We start from the raw sequence: 12,914 nt of genomic DNA on the forward strand, positions 1-12,914 counted from the left end.
ACAATTCAAAGAGGGGCAGACAGGGGACTGTTGGAGAGGATGTAGTACACTAGGAAATATGGCACACCTATGGTGGGGATGCCCTAAGATTAAAAAGTACTGGGAGAAAGTGTTGAGATGCGTGGAGGAGATCACAAAGGAAAAGATAAAGATGGACCCATGGGTAGTTTTATTCCACGGGGGAGAAGAAGGTATAAAAAGGTATAGGGAATCACTGACACCGCATCTCCTGAACGCCGCCAAGAGATTAATCCCTAGAAGGTGGCAAGATCCAGATCCCCCTCTGATTTGGGAATGGATCGATGCGGTTGAAGAAACATATAAAATGGAAGAAGTGAAAGAGGGTTTAGAGGGCAATAATATTTTATTAAGCGTAAAATTGGAGGATTTTCAAGAAAACTTGGAGCTACGCAGAAAAGCTAAGGGAAGAATTTTAAAACGCTCCTCTAGAAGAATATTAGAAAGACCTACAGGTCTGACGAAAAGGTCTAAGGTGAGACGGGGGAGGGGGGGGGGGAGGGGTTGAGGAAAGGGGGGGGTAAAAATTAGAAATGGTCAACTTTCTCTTTTTTTCTTTTGGTTTTTCCTATTTGCTCTCCGCAAACGGAGGCACTTATGGGTTCACAAGGGTCTTTTTTTTGTATATGTACGTGTTATAATAGCATACGAATAATATACAATATAAAAAAAAAAAAAAAAAAAAATATAAAATGAATAAACAAATAAACATTTAACCCAAAAAAAAAAAAAAAGAAAAAGTGACACTAATGATGCAAAACTAAATTAGAGATGCAATGGGCCGGCACGTAGAACATGAGCATATACTTGCACTCTATGAGGTAGAGTCTGAAGTGGAAAAGAAAAAAAAAAAAAAAAATCTCGATAGGCGGCGTTTAAAAAAATCTATAGGTTGCATTTTTTGAGCTACAGAGGAGGTCTAGGGCTACAATTACTGCTCTCGCTCCAACGATCGCGACGATACCTCACTTGTGTGGTTTGAACACCGTTTTCATATGTGGGCGCTACTCGCGTATGCGTTCGCTTCTGCGCGCGAGCTTGGCGGGGCGCTTTAAAAAACTTTTTTTTGTTTTCTTATTTAATTTTTATTGATTTTATAATTTTTTACACTGAAATAAAAAATTTATAAAAAATGTATCACTTTTATTCCTATTACAAGGAATGTAAACATCCCTTGTAATAGAAAAAAGCATGACAGGTCCTCTTAAATATGAGATCTGGGGTCAAAAAGACCTCAGATCTCATATTTAGACTAAAATGCAAAATAAAAAATAAAATAATGGAAATGTTGTCATTTAAAAAAATGACAACAAAAAAATGTCTCTTTAAGATGCTGGGCAGGACTGACGTTTCGACGTCACTTCCGCCCTGCAATGCTATGAGGTCGGATGGGGGCCATCTTGCCCTCACTCGCATCTTCACACAGTAGGCAGCAGCACCCGATCACCTCCGCCGCTACCGACGGCTCCGGAGGGCGCAGGAGAGCGGCGGGCCCCTCTCCCACCACCGATAACAACGATCTCGCGGCGAGTCCGCCGCAGAGACTGCCGTTATCGTTTACAGGACCGCTCACTGAAGAGATGGATATCTCGGTTGTTGCAGCAGCTGCTGCAGTTACCGAGATATCCATCTTTAAAAACAGGACGTATATATACAGTGGGCGGTCGTTAACCGGTTAAAGTATGAAAAAAAAAGATATACAATATGTTTTGTCCATACATACATACATACATACATACGTTGCAGTAGTGTATTTAGGTTTTGTGCTGCCCTAGGCCAGACTAAACTCGTGCTCCTCCAATTTAAATATGACCCACCCCTTCCTGTCAAGGCCACATCCCTTTCTGTTTAAGACCCGCCCTGAAATTTGAGTAGGGACACTAGTTCTGAGAGCCTGGGGAAGGGGGGGGGGGCAATGGATTCCCTCAATTTGCCTAGATTTCCTCCCACTTCCTGATTGGCTATGGGGCAAGAAGTAAAAAGGGAAATCTCTGCAATGGGACAGGGATGGTAAAAAATAAACGGACAGGGGCTATAACCCTCTCTACAGTGCTCTACAGGGACTGCATAACCCTCCCTTACTCTATCCAAAATGAAAAGTGTTGCCTATAGTTCTACTTTAAGTACAAATTTCTGATAATTTTATGGAGAGGACTAAGAAGATATAATCATGCCAGTGGTGCAACAGAAAACATATAGCACAGTGAGGAAGGTTTGTGGTCCAGGATGATAGGACAGTAAAAATTAGCAGCACCGCCACACAGTTGCGGAATGCCGACCGGCCGCATACCGGAAGCAGTGTGGCCGTTTTATGGGGGTGCTAAACTAATTTGCCTCTTAGCCCAGTCTGCCCCATAAGACTAGCGGCGGGGACTCTTTCCGTGCTGCCCTAGGCCTGGGCCAGGATACATTGTGATATGTGGATCATTTTTCTCAGAATGTACAAGTATTTGTGACATTAGATTTTGAACTTTGATTTTTTGTGCATTACATGCATCAATGCCAGCTTACATTGACAATACATGAGTTGACTAAAGGCAAACCGACCCAATATATGTCAATATGTACTTGGGCTTTATCATGCAGTTAAAAAAAAAAAAAAAAAAAAGAGGGTATCGCTGTACGCCGTTTGTTAACCAGTTGCCGACCGCCGCATGTACATGTACGTCCACAGAATGTCACGTACAGGCATATGGGCGTACATGTACGTGGGTCGGGGGTCCGTTCGGGACCCCCCCCCCCCCCCCCCCGGTACATGCGTTGGTCGGAAACCCGTGGGGAGCGTAAACACGGCTTCCCCGTGCTTCACTGTGGCGGCGCATCGATCGTGTCATCCCCTTTATAGGGGAGACACAATCGATGACGTCAGACCTACAGCCACACCCCCCTACAGTTGTAAACACACACTAGGTGAAGCCTAACACCTTCAGCGCCCCCTGTGGTTAACTCCCAAACTGCAACTGTCATTTTCACACTAAAGAATGCAATTTAAATGCATTTTTTGCTGTGAAAATGACAATGGTCCCAAAAATGTGTCAAAATTGTCCGAAGTGTCCGCCATAATGTCGCAGTCACGAAATTAAAAAAAAAAAACGCTGATCGCCGCCATTAGTAGCAAAAAAAAAAAAAAAAAATTAATAAAAATGCAATAAAAATATCCCCTATTTTGTAAACGCTATAAATTTTGCGCAAACCAATCGATAAACGCTTATTGCGATTTTTACCAAAAATATGTAGAAGAATACATATCGGCCTAAACTGAGGAAAAAAAATGTTTTATATATGTTTTTGGGGGATATTTATTATAGCAAAAAGTAAAAAATATTGCATTTTTTTCCAAAATTGTCGCTCTATTTTTGTTTATAGCGCACAATATAAAAACCGCAGAGGTGATCAAATACCACCAAAAGAAAGCTCTATTTGTGGGGAAAAAAGGACACCAATTTTGTTCGGGAGCCACGTCGCACGACCGCGCAATTGTCTGTTAAAGTGACGCAGTGCCGAATCACAAAACCTGGCTTGGGCATTTAGCAACAAAATGGTCCGGGGCTTAACCGGTTAAATAGTAATGCTGTATGCAGTAAAGAAAGTTATGTACAGTATGTATGCATAAAGCAAAGGAAATACACCAATAGACTATTCACTTACCGGTTTTCAGTAGAGCAGAAAAACTGCACCCATGGGTTGGCTGTGCTACTGCTCTCCGATGATGGTGGGAGATACATGACCTCTGAGAAGCAAGTCAATAGTAGTTTAAGTAGTTCTGTCCTAAAAAGCAACAAAATCTATTTATGTGAAGGAAGCAGAATTTAGAACAGCCAAGATATCTGGCTGTGTAGACTTTTCCTTGTCAAGTTTGACGGCTGTTGAGATGCTCACCTACCTGTTGAGGTCATGTGCATGGTTAGGGGTTGGAGAATGTGCAAAGCCAACGCCGGCCTCCCAGATGTATTCACAGCTGTCTAAGGTATGAATATCTTCTGCTGGATCCTACAGAGCAGCCAACAAAGTCACATTAATACTCAATGCACAACTCAGACAAATATGAATATCTGATAAAGAGAAAAGCAAATTGTGGCTCAATATTCTTATTTCATCTGCTTCACTTAGACATTGCTGTTACAACATTTCCCCCCCCCCCCCCCATTTAATCTGAAGAATCATTTGAATTTGTTTTTAATCCCTGCATTGTTGGGAAATAGGAACCACAAGATACGTGACAGAACTATAAAGGGCAGTGCAGGAATACTCCCCATACAGTGCCTTGCGAAAGTATTCGGCCCCCTTGAACTTTGCGACCTTTTGCCACATTTCAGGCTTCAAACATAAAGATATAAAACTAATTTTTTTTGAAGAATCAACAACAAGTGGGACACAATCATGAAGTGGAACGAAATTTATTGGATATTTCAAACTTTAACAAATAAAAAAACTGAAAAATTGGGCGTGCAAAATTATTCAGCCCCTTTACTTTCAGTGCAGCAAACTCTCTCCAGAAGTTCAGTGAGGATCTCTGAATGATCCAATGTTGACCTAAATGACTAATGATGATAAATAGAATCCACCTGTGTGTAATCAAGTCTCTGTTTAAATGCACCTGCACTGTGATAGTCTCAGAGGTCCGTTTAAAGCGCAGCGAGCATCATGAAGAACAAGGAACACACCAGGCAGGTCCAAGATACTGTTGTGGAGAATTTTAAAGCCGGATTTGGATACAAAAAGATTTCCCAAGCTTTAAACATCTCAAGAAGCACTGTGCAAGCGATAATATTGAAATGGAAGGAGTATCAGACCACTGAAAATCTACGAAGACCTGGCCGTCCCTCTAAACTTTCAGCTCATACAAGGAGAAGACTGATCAGAGATGCAGCCAAGAGGCCCATGATCACTCTGGATGAACTGCAGAGATCTACAGCTGAGGTGGGAGACTCTGTCCATAGGACAACAATCAGTCATATACTGCACAAATCTGGCCTTTATGGAAGAGTGGCAAGAAGAAAGCCATTTCTTAAAGATATCCATAAAAGTGCCGTTTAAAGTTTGCCACAAGCCACCTGGGAGACACACCAAACATGTGGAAGAAGGTGCTCTGGTCAGATGAAACCAAAAATCGAACTTTTTGGCAACAATGCAAAACTTTATGTTTGGCGTAAAAGCAACACAGCTCATCACCCTGAACACACCATCCCCACTGTCAAACATGGTGGTGGCAGCATCATGGTTTGGGCCTGCTTTTCTTCAGCAGGGACAGGGAAGATGGTTAAAATTGATGGGAAGATGGATGGAGCCAAATACAGGACCATTCTGGAAGAAAACCTGATGGAGTCTGCAAAAGACCTGAGACTGGGACGGAGATTTGTCTTCCAACAAGACAATGATCCAAAACATAAAGAAAAATCTACAATGGAATGGTTCACAAATAAACATATCCAGGTGTTAGAATGGCCAAGTCAAAGTCCAGACCTGAATCCAATCGAGAATCTGTGGAAAGAACTGAAAACTGCTGTTCACAAACGCTCTCCCATCCAACCTCACTGAGCTTGAGCTGTTTTGCAAGGAGGAATGGGCAAAAATTTCAGTCTCTCGATGTGCAAAACTGATAGAGACATACCCCAAGCGACTTACAGCTGTAATCGCAGCAAAAGGTGGCGCTACAAAGTATTAACTTAAAGGGGGCTGAATAATTTTGCACGCCCAATTTTTCAGTATTTTATTTGTTAAAAAAGTTTGAAATATCCAATAAATTTCGTTCCACTTCATGATTGTGTCCCACTTGTTGTTGATTCTTCAAAAAAATTACAGTTTTATATCTTTATGTTTGAAGCCTGAAATGTGGAAAAAGGTTGCAAAGTTCAAGGGGGCCGAATACTTTCGCAGGGCACTGTATTTCCTCATTCTGCCACTTGTACAATGCTGCTGGCAGTGAAGAGAATCAACCCTGTGTAAGCTTCCAGCAGATTACATATGGCAAACGACTCTCCCCCACCCCCCATGTGACACCACTGGTGAAAGAGCAGAAAACTGCCAAGTATCAGAATGTCATAAGGGAGCAAGACGACCAACTTAGATGTTCCCATATACCCAGAAGTACTGGGTGTTGCTGTTCAATTTCAGCGGCAGATAAGGGGGGTGGAGTACAAGTTGCCGCTATTAAATTTTACCGTCAATTTGCCCTGCATGGGCAAAGCACAGGAAACACCTTACCCACCTCAATACCACCATATTGTAAGACACCAGCAGAGAGCTAAATGCTATTTTATGGAGTCACATTTATAAAACGGTGCTCAAGGAATCACACACAGGTGGCCAATGAGCCAATGAATGGCTGTGATCTGAGCCATCATTGTGTGGGTGGGCATCCAGGTGTATTGGTGCCCCAGTGCACAATGTTTTGATTGGGGGGGCGCCATGTGGCTAAAGAAAGTCAATAGCAGTAGGCACAAATGGCACTCTACTGAACTATACTGAACTGGATTGTGACTGGAGAGCTTCTGCTGGCAGACACCTCTGAATGCAGCTTGGATCACGACCTTTCACATAAGCATGTGGGCAATTGCCACTGGAAATCAGGGGAGAACACAAGCAGATGGCAGACAGTGAGAACTGACCAGCAACGCAATAGCATGGTCCAGCGAGTACAATTCAGAAAGTGGGGAATTTGTGCTAGAAGTAGTTTTGTCATAGGGGGAGACTGTATTGGGGGGGGGGGGACACCAAGGCATTATTCAATGATACCCCTTTATTATTAGGTCACACACAACATTTGGTATAGCATGCCACCAATATCTCGGTCCCCAATAAAAGCGGGCATGGTCAGTAGAGCGTCCCCAGATTGCATTTTGAAAATCTGGCCACCTTACCCCATAGCTGTATCACTTAAATAGGGCATTCTTTTTGATTTGCTCATATTGTGACAGCAGAGCGCCTGGACTTGCGCATACTTGAGCTATATTTGCAGAGTTCCGACAAAGTAATTGAGAACAAAAATATGTACTGTACATTTGTTTTCACAGTAGATATTAAATTTGAAAAAAAAAAACGTATGTATATGAAGATTTAGACATCTCTCACCGTTCCACTTTTCCTGTGGCTCTGTACTGTAAAATCTGGACAGAAGAGAAGGTCTGCAATAGCCAGAAGCAGAGATTCAGCAAGTGGACGAGAACCTTCTTCTTCATCCTCCTCATCCTGGAAAACAAGAGCTCCAGTAAGCTGCAGGTGATGGTTGCAATGCTAGATCACAATAAGTGTATGCTAAAAAACCATTGCCACGAGCTGTACATTTCACTTTGATATAGAATAAGCTGGACCCAATATTGCCATTTATTAAGCTAATTTATTGTGCATCTGTACATAGTAGTGTACAAATCTATGGGCCCATTAAAAAAAAAAAAAACACAACATGTTAGGATAAACATTTACATGGAGACATCGTACAGTTGTGCACATGTCAACATCAACAAATGTGTCGTCAGTGCTGCCGATTACACAATGTTGAAGTGGACATGTCGGTCCTGAATGAGTCATTTATGCAGTGGCGAGGCATGCGACCTTAAAGCGTTTAGAATCAACCCAGGTCTTGTGAATTTGCCATCACTGCATGAATCAACATCAATAGTGTACAGACACCACTGGTTACACATCATTGGCATGAACAGGTCTGTCCTAGGTAGTGGCAGCAGCCATTAGGGTGCACGTTTAAAGGTAACCACAGCACAAAAGGTTACATGCTTACAGACAACTTTAAAAACGAAAAGGATCATGCTGCTGAGCTTTTGCCAGCACGAGCCTCACTTGTTTATATGCTCATCTGAATAAGCCCTACATGCCGTCCTCTAGAAGGTGGGCCTATGAGGTTTCAAAATTAGGCTATATTACATTACAACCATTTGAATTATTTTATTCATTTATATACTCTAGTAGGCTTTCGTCTTCTGAAATGAAGACAGATCCATTAATGCCCTTTCTGGGAACTTGGCCAATCCCCGATTGTAAAGCTCACTACATATGCCGAATCCCAGCATTATAAAGGTGGAAGATCTGTATCAGTTTCATTAACTTGCGACAAGGTCTCTACAGTCATATTCTGTTTGCTGCTGTTGAGCGGTTGGGCTCTGCGCGCATTCATACATTTAACACACACACACACACACACACACACACACACACACACACACACACACACACACACACACACACACACACACACACACACACACACACTTGAGGCGTAAGGCCTGATGAATAGAATCCCTAATAGCGTCAACTGCAAGAAAAAAAAATAAAAAAACACCTTTCCTCTGGTCTGCATCTATGACCAGACCCAAGTACTCCAGCCTCTTCACCGCTCGTAGGGATGACTTCTCTAGATTGAGAATCCAGCCAAAGTACCCCAGATACTTGACTGTGCCGAGGACACCCTGGTTCAAGCAGGCTACCGACTGATCTACCAGCAGCAGATCGTCCAGGTATGCCATTATCTTTATACCCTGAGCCTGGCCAGGAGCGGAGCCGGAACCTTTGTAAACACCCGGGGAGGGCAGTAGCTAGACCGAAGGGCTAGGCTACAAAATGATAATGGTGCTGCTCCACTTCAAACCGTAGGAATCTTTGGTGAGCGGGGAAAAAAAGGCACGTGCAGATATGCGTCCTTGAGGTCGATTAATACTAGCAGTTCTAACCCCCCGTAGGGTGTAGACTACCGATTGGATTGACTCCATGCCAAAAGAGCGGATATTTAGGAACCGATTCAGACCCTTGAGATCTAAAATAGGTCTGACATCCCCGTTTCGCTTTTGTCCCGTGAAAAGATTTGAATAAAATCCCAACCCGTGCTCCTCCTTGGGAAGCTTTATGATCACCCCCTTGAGACAACAACCGGCCTAGTGCCAGAAACAGAGACCTTCTCTTTACTGGATTTTTGGGAAAGCTTGATTTCAGAAAATGAGGTGGTGGAAACTCTCGCAACTTTAGTTTGTAACCTAGAGACACAGTAGAGATGTCCTGGATCTCCTCCCGCCAAGTTCTTGAGAACTTCCCACCACTCAATCAAGAGGAGGTGCCCTTTCATAAGGAGGCCTTGGGGCTCTGTGTAGTAGGTTTTTGCCCAAGGACTTCTTGTGTCCCTGGGTTTGACCTTGAGCTTTTCCTCTTGACCCTGGTGGCAGAGGCCGTGGTAACTGCCTAGAGCGGGATTTGCAATTAGCGGACCTCCAGCTGTTGCAGAACTACAATTCCCATGAGGCATAGCAAGACTGACAGCCACAAGCATGACACCAGAGTCAGAAGCATGATGGGACTTGTAGTTTTGCAACAGCTGGAGGTCCGCTAATTGCATATCCCTGGCCTAGAGGCTAACGTCCCTGGACCTGAAGAGGGAGACCATTTAAAAGAAGGACGCCTACTCTTTTTTTTTTTTTAACTGGTAAAAGAGTACTCTTTCCACTTGAAATCTTTTGGATGTATTTGTCCAAATCATCCCCGAAGAACCGATTCCCGTGAAACGGAAAACCAGCCAAAAGCTTCTTGCATGGCGCCTCGGCTGACCATTTTTTTTAACCGCAGGATTCTACGCATATGCACCAACAGGCGTGCAAGGCGCGAAGCTTGATAAATCTAGAATCCTTAGCCACTTAAGACCCGGTGTTGTAAAAAAACATCGGACCTATGTAAAAATCGGATTGCGTCACTTCCGGTGCTCGTCCTTCATGAGCACAGCTGATCGCGGGTCCACGGCGCATGCGCAGACGCTTTTTTTAGTCCGGGAAAATCATAGACTCAGGTGGGCGGCAGAGGCGGAGCAAGATTCTTAATGATATTATCGGCAGCACCGCCTCCAGCCCCGTTCCTTACACATACTAGCCTGCTCTGGAGAAGGGGGGGGGGGGGGGCGGGCCCCGTTTATATCAATGGCAGGTGCAGGAAAAATATGGAGCTTTGCTTGTGGGAGCAAAATACATATACAGGAGGTCAAGGAAAATGCTATAGCAGTGTCTAACCATGGCGGCTGGTGCTCAAAAATTTGGGGGAGCAATTGCAGCCTCACTGCGCCATACGCAGCCGAGTGTGCCCGCCATACGCGGGTGTGGCGACATTTATCGAATGACGGCACTTCCTCCTCTTCTGTAGCGGTGGCTGTGGCTCCTGTGTGCGCTCTGCTCCTCAGGCTTCCTCCGCCATGTCTCCTTTTCCGCCAAAGCGTTAGGCATCCAATAGGATCGCCTTAAGCTTTGGCCAATCGGGAGATGGGTTTTACTGACCTGCCTGCTGATTGGCAAGGAGGAACTTTAGTGTGAAAATAGCCTCTGGCTCTAATCACGTGCTTCAAAATACACACCCCGCCTATCCCCGCCATAGTATTTCATGTGTCTGGCGTCCTAAAAGGGGCCGGGCACATGAATAGGGAGGGCGGCAGAGGTGACGGGGGCGGTGCCCAAGTATTGTGGGCCCACCATGCAGGGGCTGGAGGCGGTGCTGCCGATAATATCATCAAGAATCTTGCTCTGCCTCCACCCGCGTCTGATTTTTCCAGACTAAAAAAGCGTCTGCGAATGCGCCGTGGACCCGCGATCAGCTGTGCTCATGAAGGACGAGTGATGTAGTCCGATTTTTACATAGGTCAGATGTTTTTTTACAACACGGACCATTATGCAGGTAAAGGACCTGGCCCTTTTTTGTGATTTGGCACTGCGTCGCTTTAACTGACAATTGCGCGGTCGTGTGACGTGGCTCCCAAACAAAATTGGCTTTCTTTTGGTGGTATGTGATCACCTCTGCGGTTTTTATTTTTTTGCGCTATAAACAAAAAGAGCCACAATTTTGAAAAAAAAAATGCAATATTTTTTACTTTTTGCTATAATAAATATCCCCCAAAAAATAAATGTAAAAACACAATTTTTTTTCCTCATACGCATTCTTCTACATATTTTTGGCTGGGCTCTTAAAAGGCAACGTACAGGTACGTGCTTGTGCCCAGTCGTCCCCTTCTGCTGACATATATTGGCATGAAGGGGTCCTCAAGTGTTTAATAGCGTCAACTGCAAAACATAATGCCCTTGGCAGGTCGGCCAAGTCTTGGGCTTGCTAAGCAGGAACAACCCGGAGTACCTGCTTCACTTGATCTTTTAGGGATTGACAAATGCCTATTGCTGCTAGTGTAGGCTGAGCTACAGCACCTGTCAGAGAAAGAGGACTTTAGTAATGGATTCCAGCCTCTTATCTGTTGGATCCCTGAACATCTGACCATTGTCCACTGGACAAGTTAGACTTTTATTGACACAGGAGATAGCAGCTTCAACTGCTGGCACACACCACTTTTTGGTGAATTTCTCTTCCATGGGATAAAGTGCAGAAAATTTCTTATGAGGAAGAAAATGCTTATCTGGATGATCCCAATCCTCATATATAAGCTGTTTCAACAAAGGATGGACAGGAAAGGCATATGTGGCCTGTGGGGCCTTTAAAGAACCCAAGGAAGAAACAAGTCTGTTAAGGGCAATTTAAATGCTGAACGAACCATCTCGGTAAGGGATTGCACTAGCAATTTTTCATACTGAAAGGCTGAAAAGGGGGTTCTTCCACAGGCGATTCACAGCCAGTAAGCCAATGAGGAGAGAGAGTGGGGCCAAGTTGTGTGTCTTATGGACACATGGACCAGTGGCTCCGGAGCGAGAAAGAAAAGAAAAAAAAAAAAAAAAAAAAAGAAGAAGAAGAAAGAGAAGCTGCTCTGTGCAAAACTACTGCACAGAGCAGGCAAGTATAAAAAGAGTTTTTGGTATGAAAAAAATAAAACCACACACCACTATGGAAGATCTTATTTTTGCAATTTCTGGAAACATCCAATAAATTAAGACATAGTTCTACCAGAAATAATTTGCACAATCAGCAGAATATAAACGACCACTGGCTTCCTTGGGAAACTGAAGCCCTGCGTAGTCAACAAGGCCATCAGGTAAGATCTCAGCATGAACCTTCTCTTGGGCAGAGAAATTAATTCAGCTACCACGTGCATAACATTTTCCTTTTTTGCACAGGTTCCAACTGCCTCCATCTCCAAGATCTACTTTGCCAACACTTCTATGCTACTCGTTAAGACCCCTATCACACTGGGGCAGTGCGGGCATTAGCGGTAAAGTTTTAGCTGCGCTTTTTGGCCATAAGCGAGATGCTTTTAACCCCCCCGTTAGAGGCCAAATAAAGGGTTAATGGCGCCCGTGTTGCGGTGCTGCAGAATCGCTTTGCAGGCGCTTCGGCAGTGTTGTACATTCATTTTAATGGGCAGGAGTGGTGGAAAGGAAATATATACACCACCCCAAAGATGCTGCTTGCAGGACTTTTTTCCCCCTCGTCTGGCAAGCGCACCACCCCAATGTGAAAGCACTCAGACTTTCACACTGGGGTGGCTTGAGAGGGGGACGAAGTAAAAAGAAAGAAAGAAAGAAAGAAAGAAAGAAAGAAAGAAAGAAAGAAAGAAAGAAAGAAAGAAAGAAAGAAAGAAAGAAAGAAAGAAAGAAAGAAAGAAAGAAAGAAAGATAGAAAGAAAGGATGTTTGTTTCAATAGCCCTCAAGTTACATAAAAGTTATACCAAAGTAGTCACACAGATATGACTGGTGCTCATTGGGAAACTTGGGGGTCCAAAGTGTGGATGGGGCCTTAATGGCACTGAACAATTTTCTATGATATTTGGTGCCATCTATTGGCCCAAATAGGCATTTTCAACTTTAAAATAAAATAATGAAAAACATTCAACCAGTGCAGAAAAAGGCCTAATAACACATCAGATTTTTTATTTTTTTCTCTATTCACACAGAACAAAATGTACATGCACCAGTTACTAAGCAAATTGCTATTCAAATTTTTTTGAACCACTCCCCAACCTTAGGACATATATGTACAT

The 12,914-nt window shown here is 43.7% G+C and overlaps 1 protein-coding gene across 1 annotated transcript in view; it reads right to left on the reverse strand.

Annotated features, from left to right (window-relative positions):
- Positions 1–12,914, reverse strand: part of HID1 (HID1 domain containing) — an 84,447-nt gene that overhangs the window by 39,629 nt on the left and 31,904 nt on the right. The window contains exons 4-6 of the mRNA XM_040330065.1: positions 7,090–7,206; positions 3,902–4,008; positions 3,667–3,786 (exon numbers count right to left, since the gene is read on the reverse strand). Of these exons, the coding sequence (XP_040185999.1) occupies positions 3,667–3,786; positions 3,902–4,008; positions 7,090–7,206 (344 nt within the window). The remainder of the gene's footprint in view (positions 1–3,666; positions 3,787–3,901; positions 4,009–7,089; positions 7,207–12,914) is intronic.

The sequence above is a fragment of the Rana temporaria genome, chromosome 12, assembly GCF_905171775.1.
Source record: "Rana temporaria chromosome 12, aRanTem1.1, whole genome shotgun sequence".
NCBI lineage: Eukaryota > Metazoa > Chordata > Amphibia > Anura > Ranidae > Rana > Rana temporaria.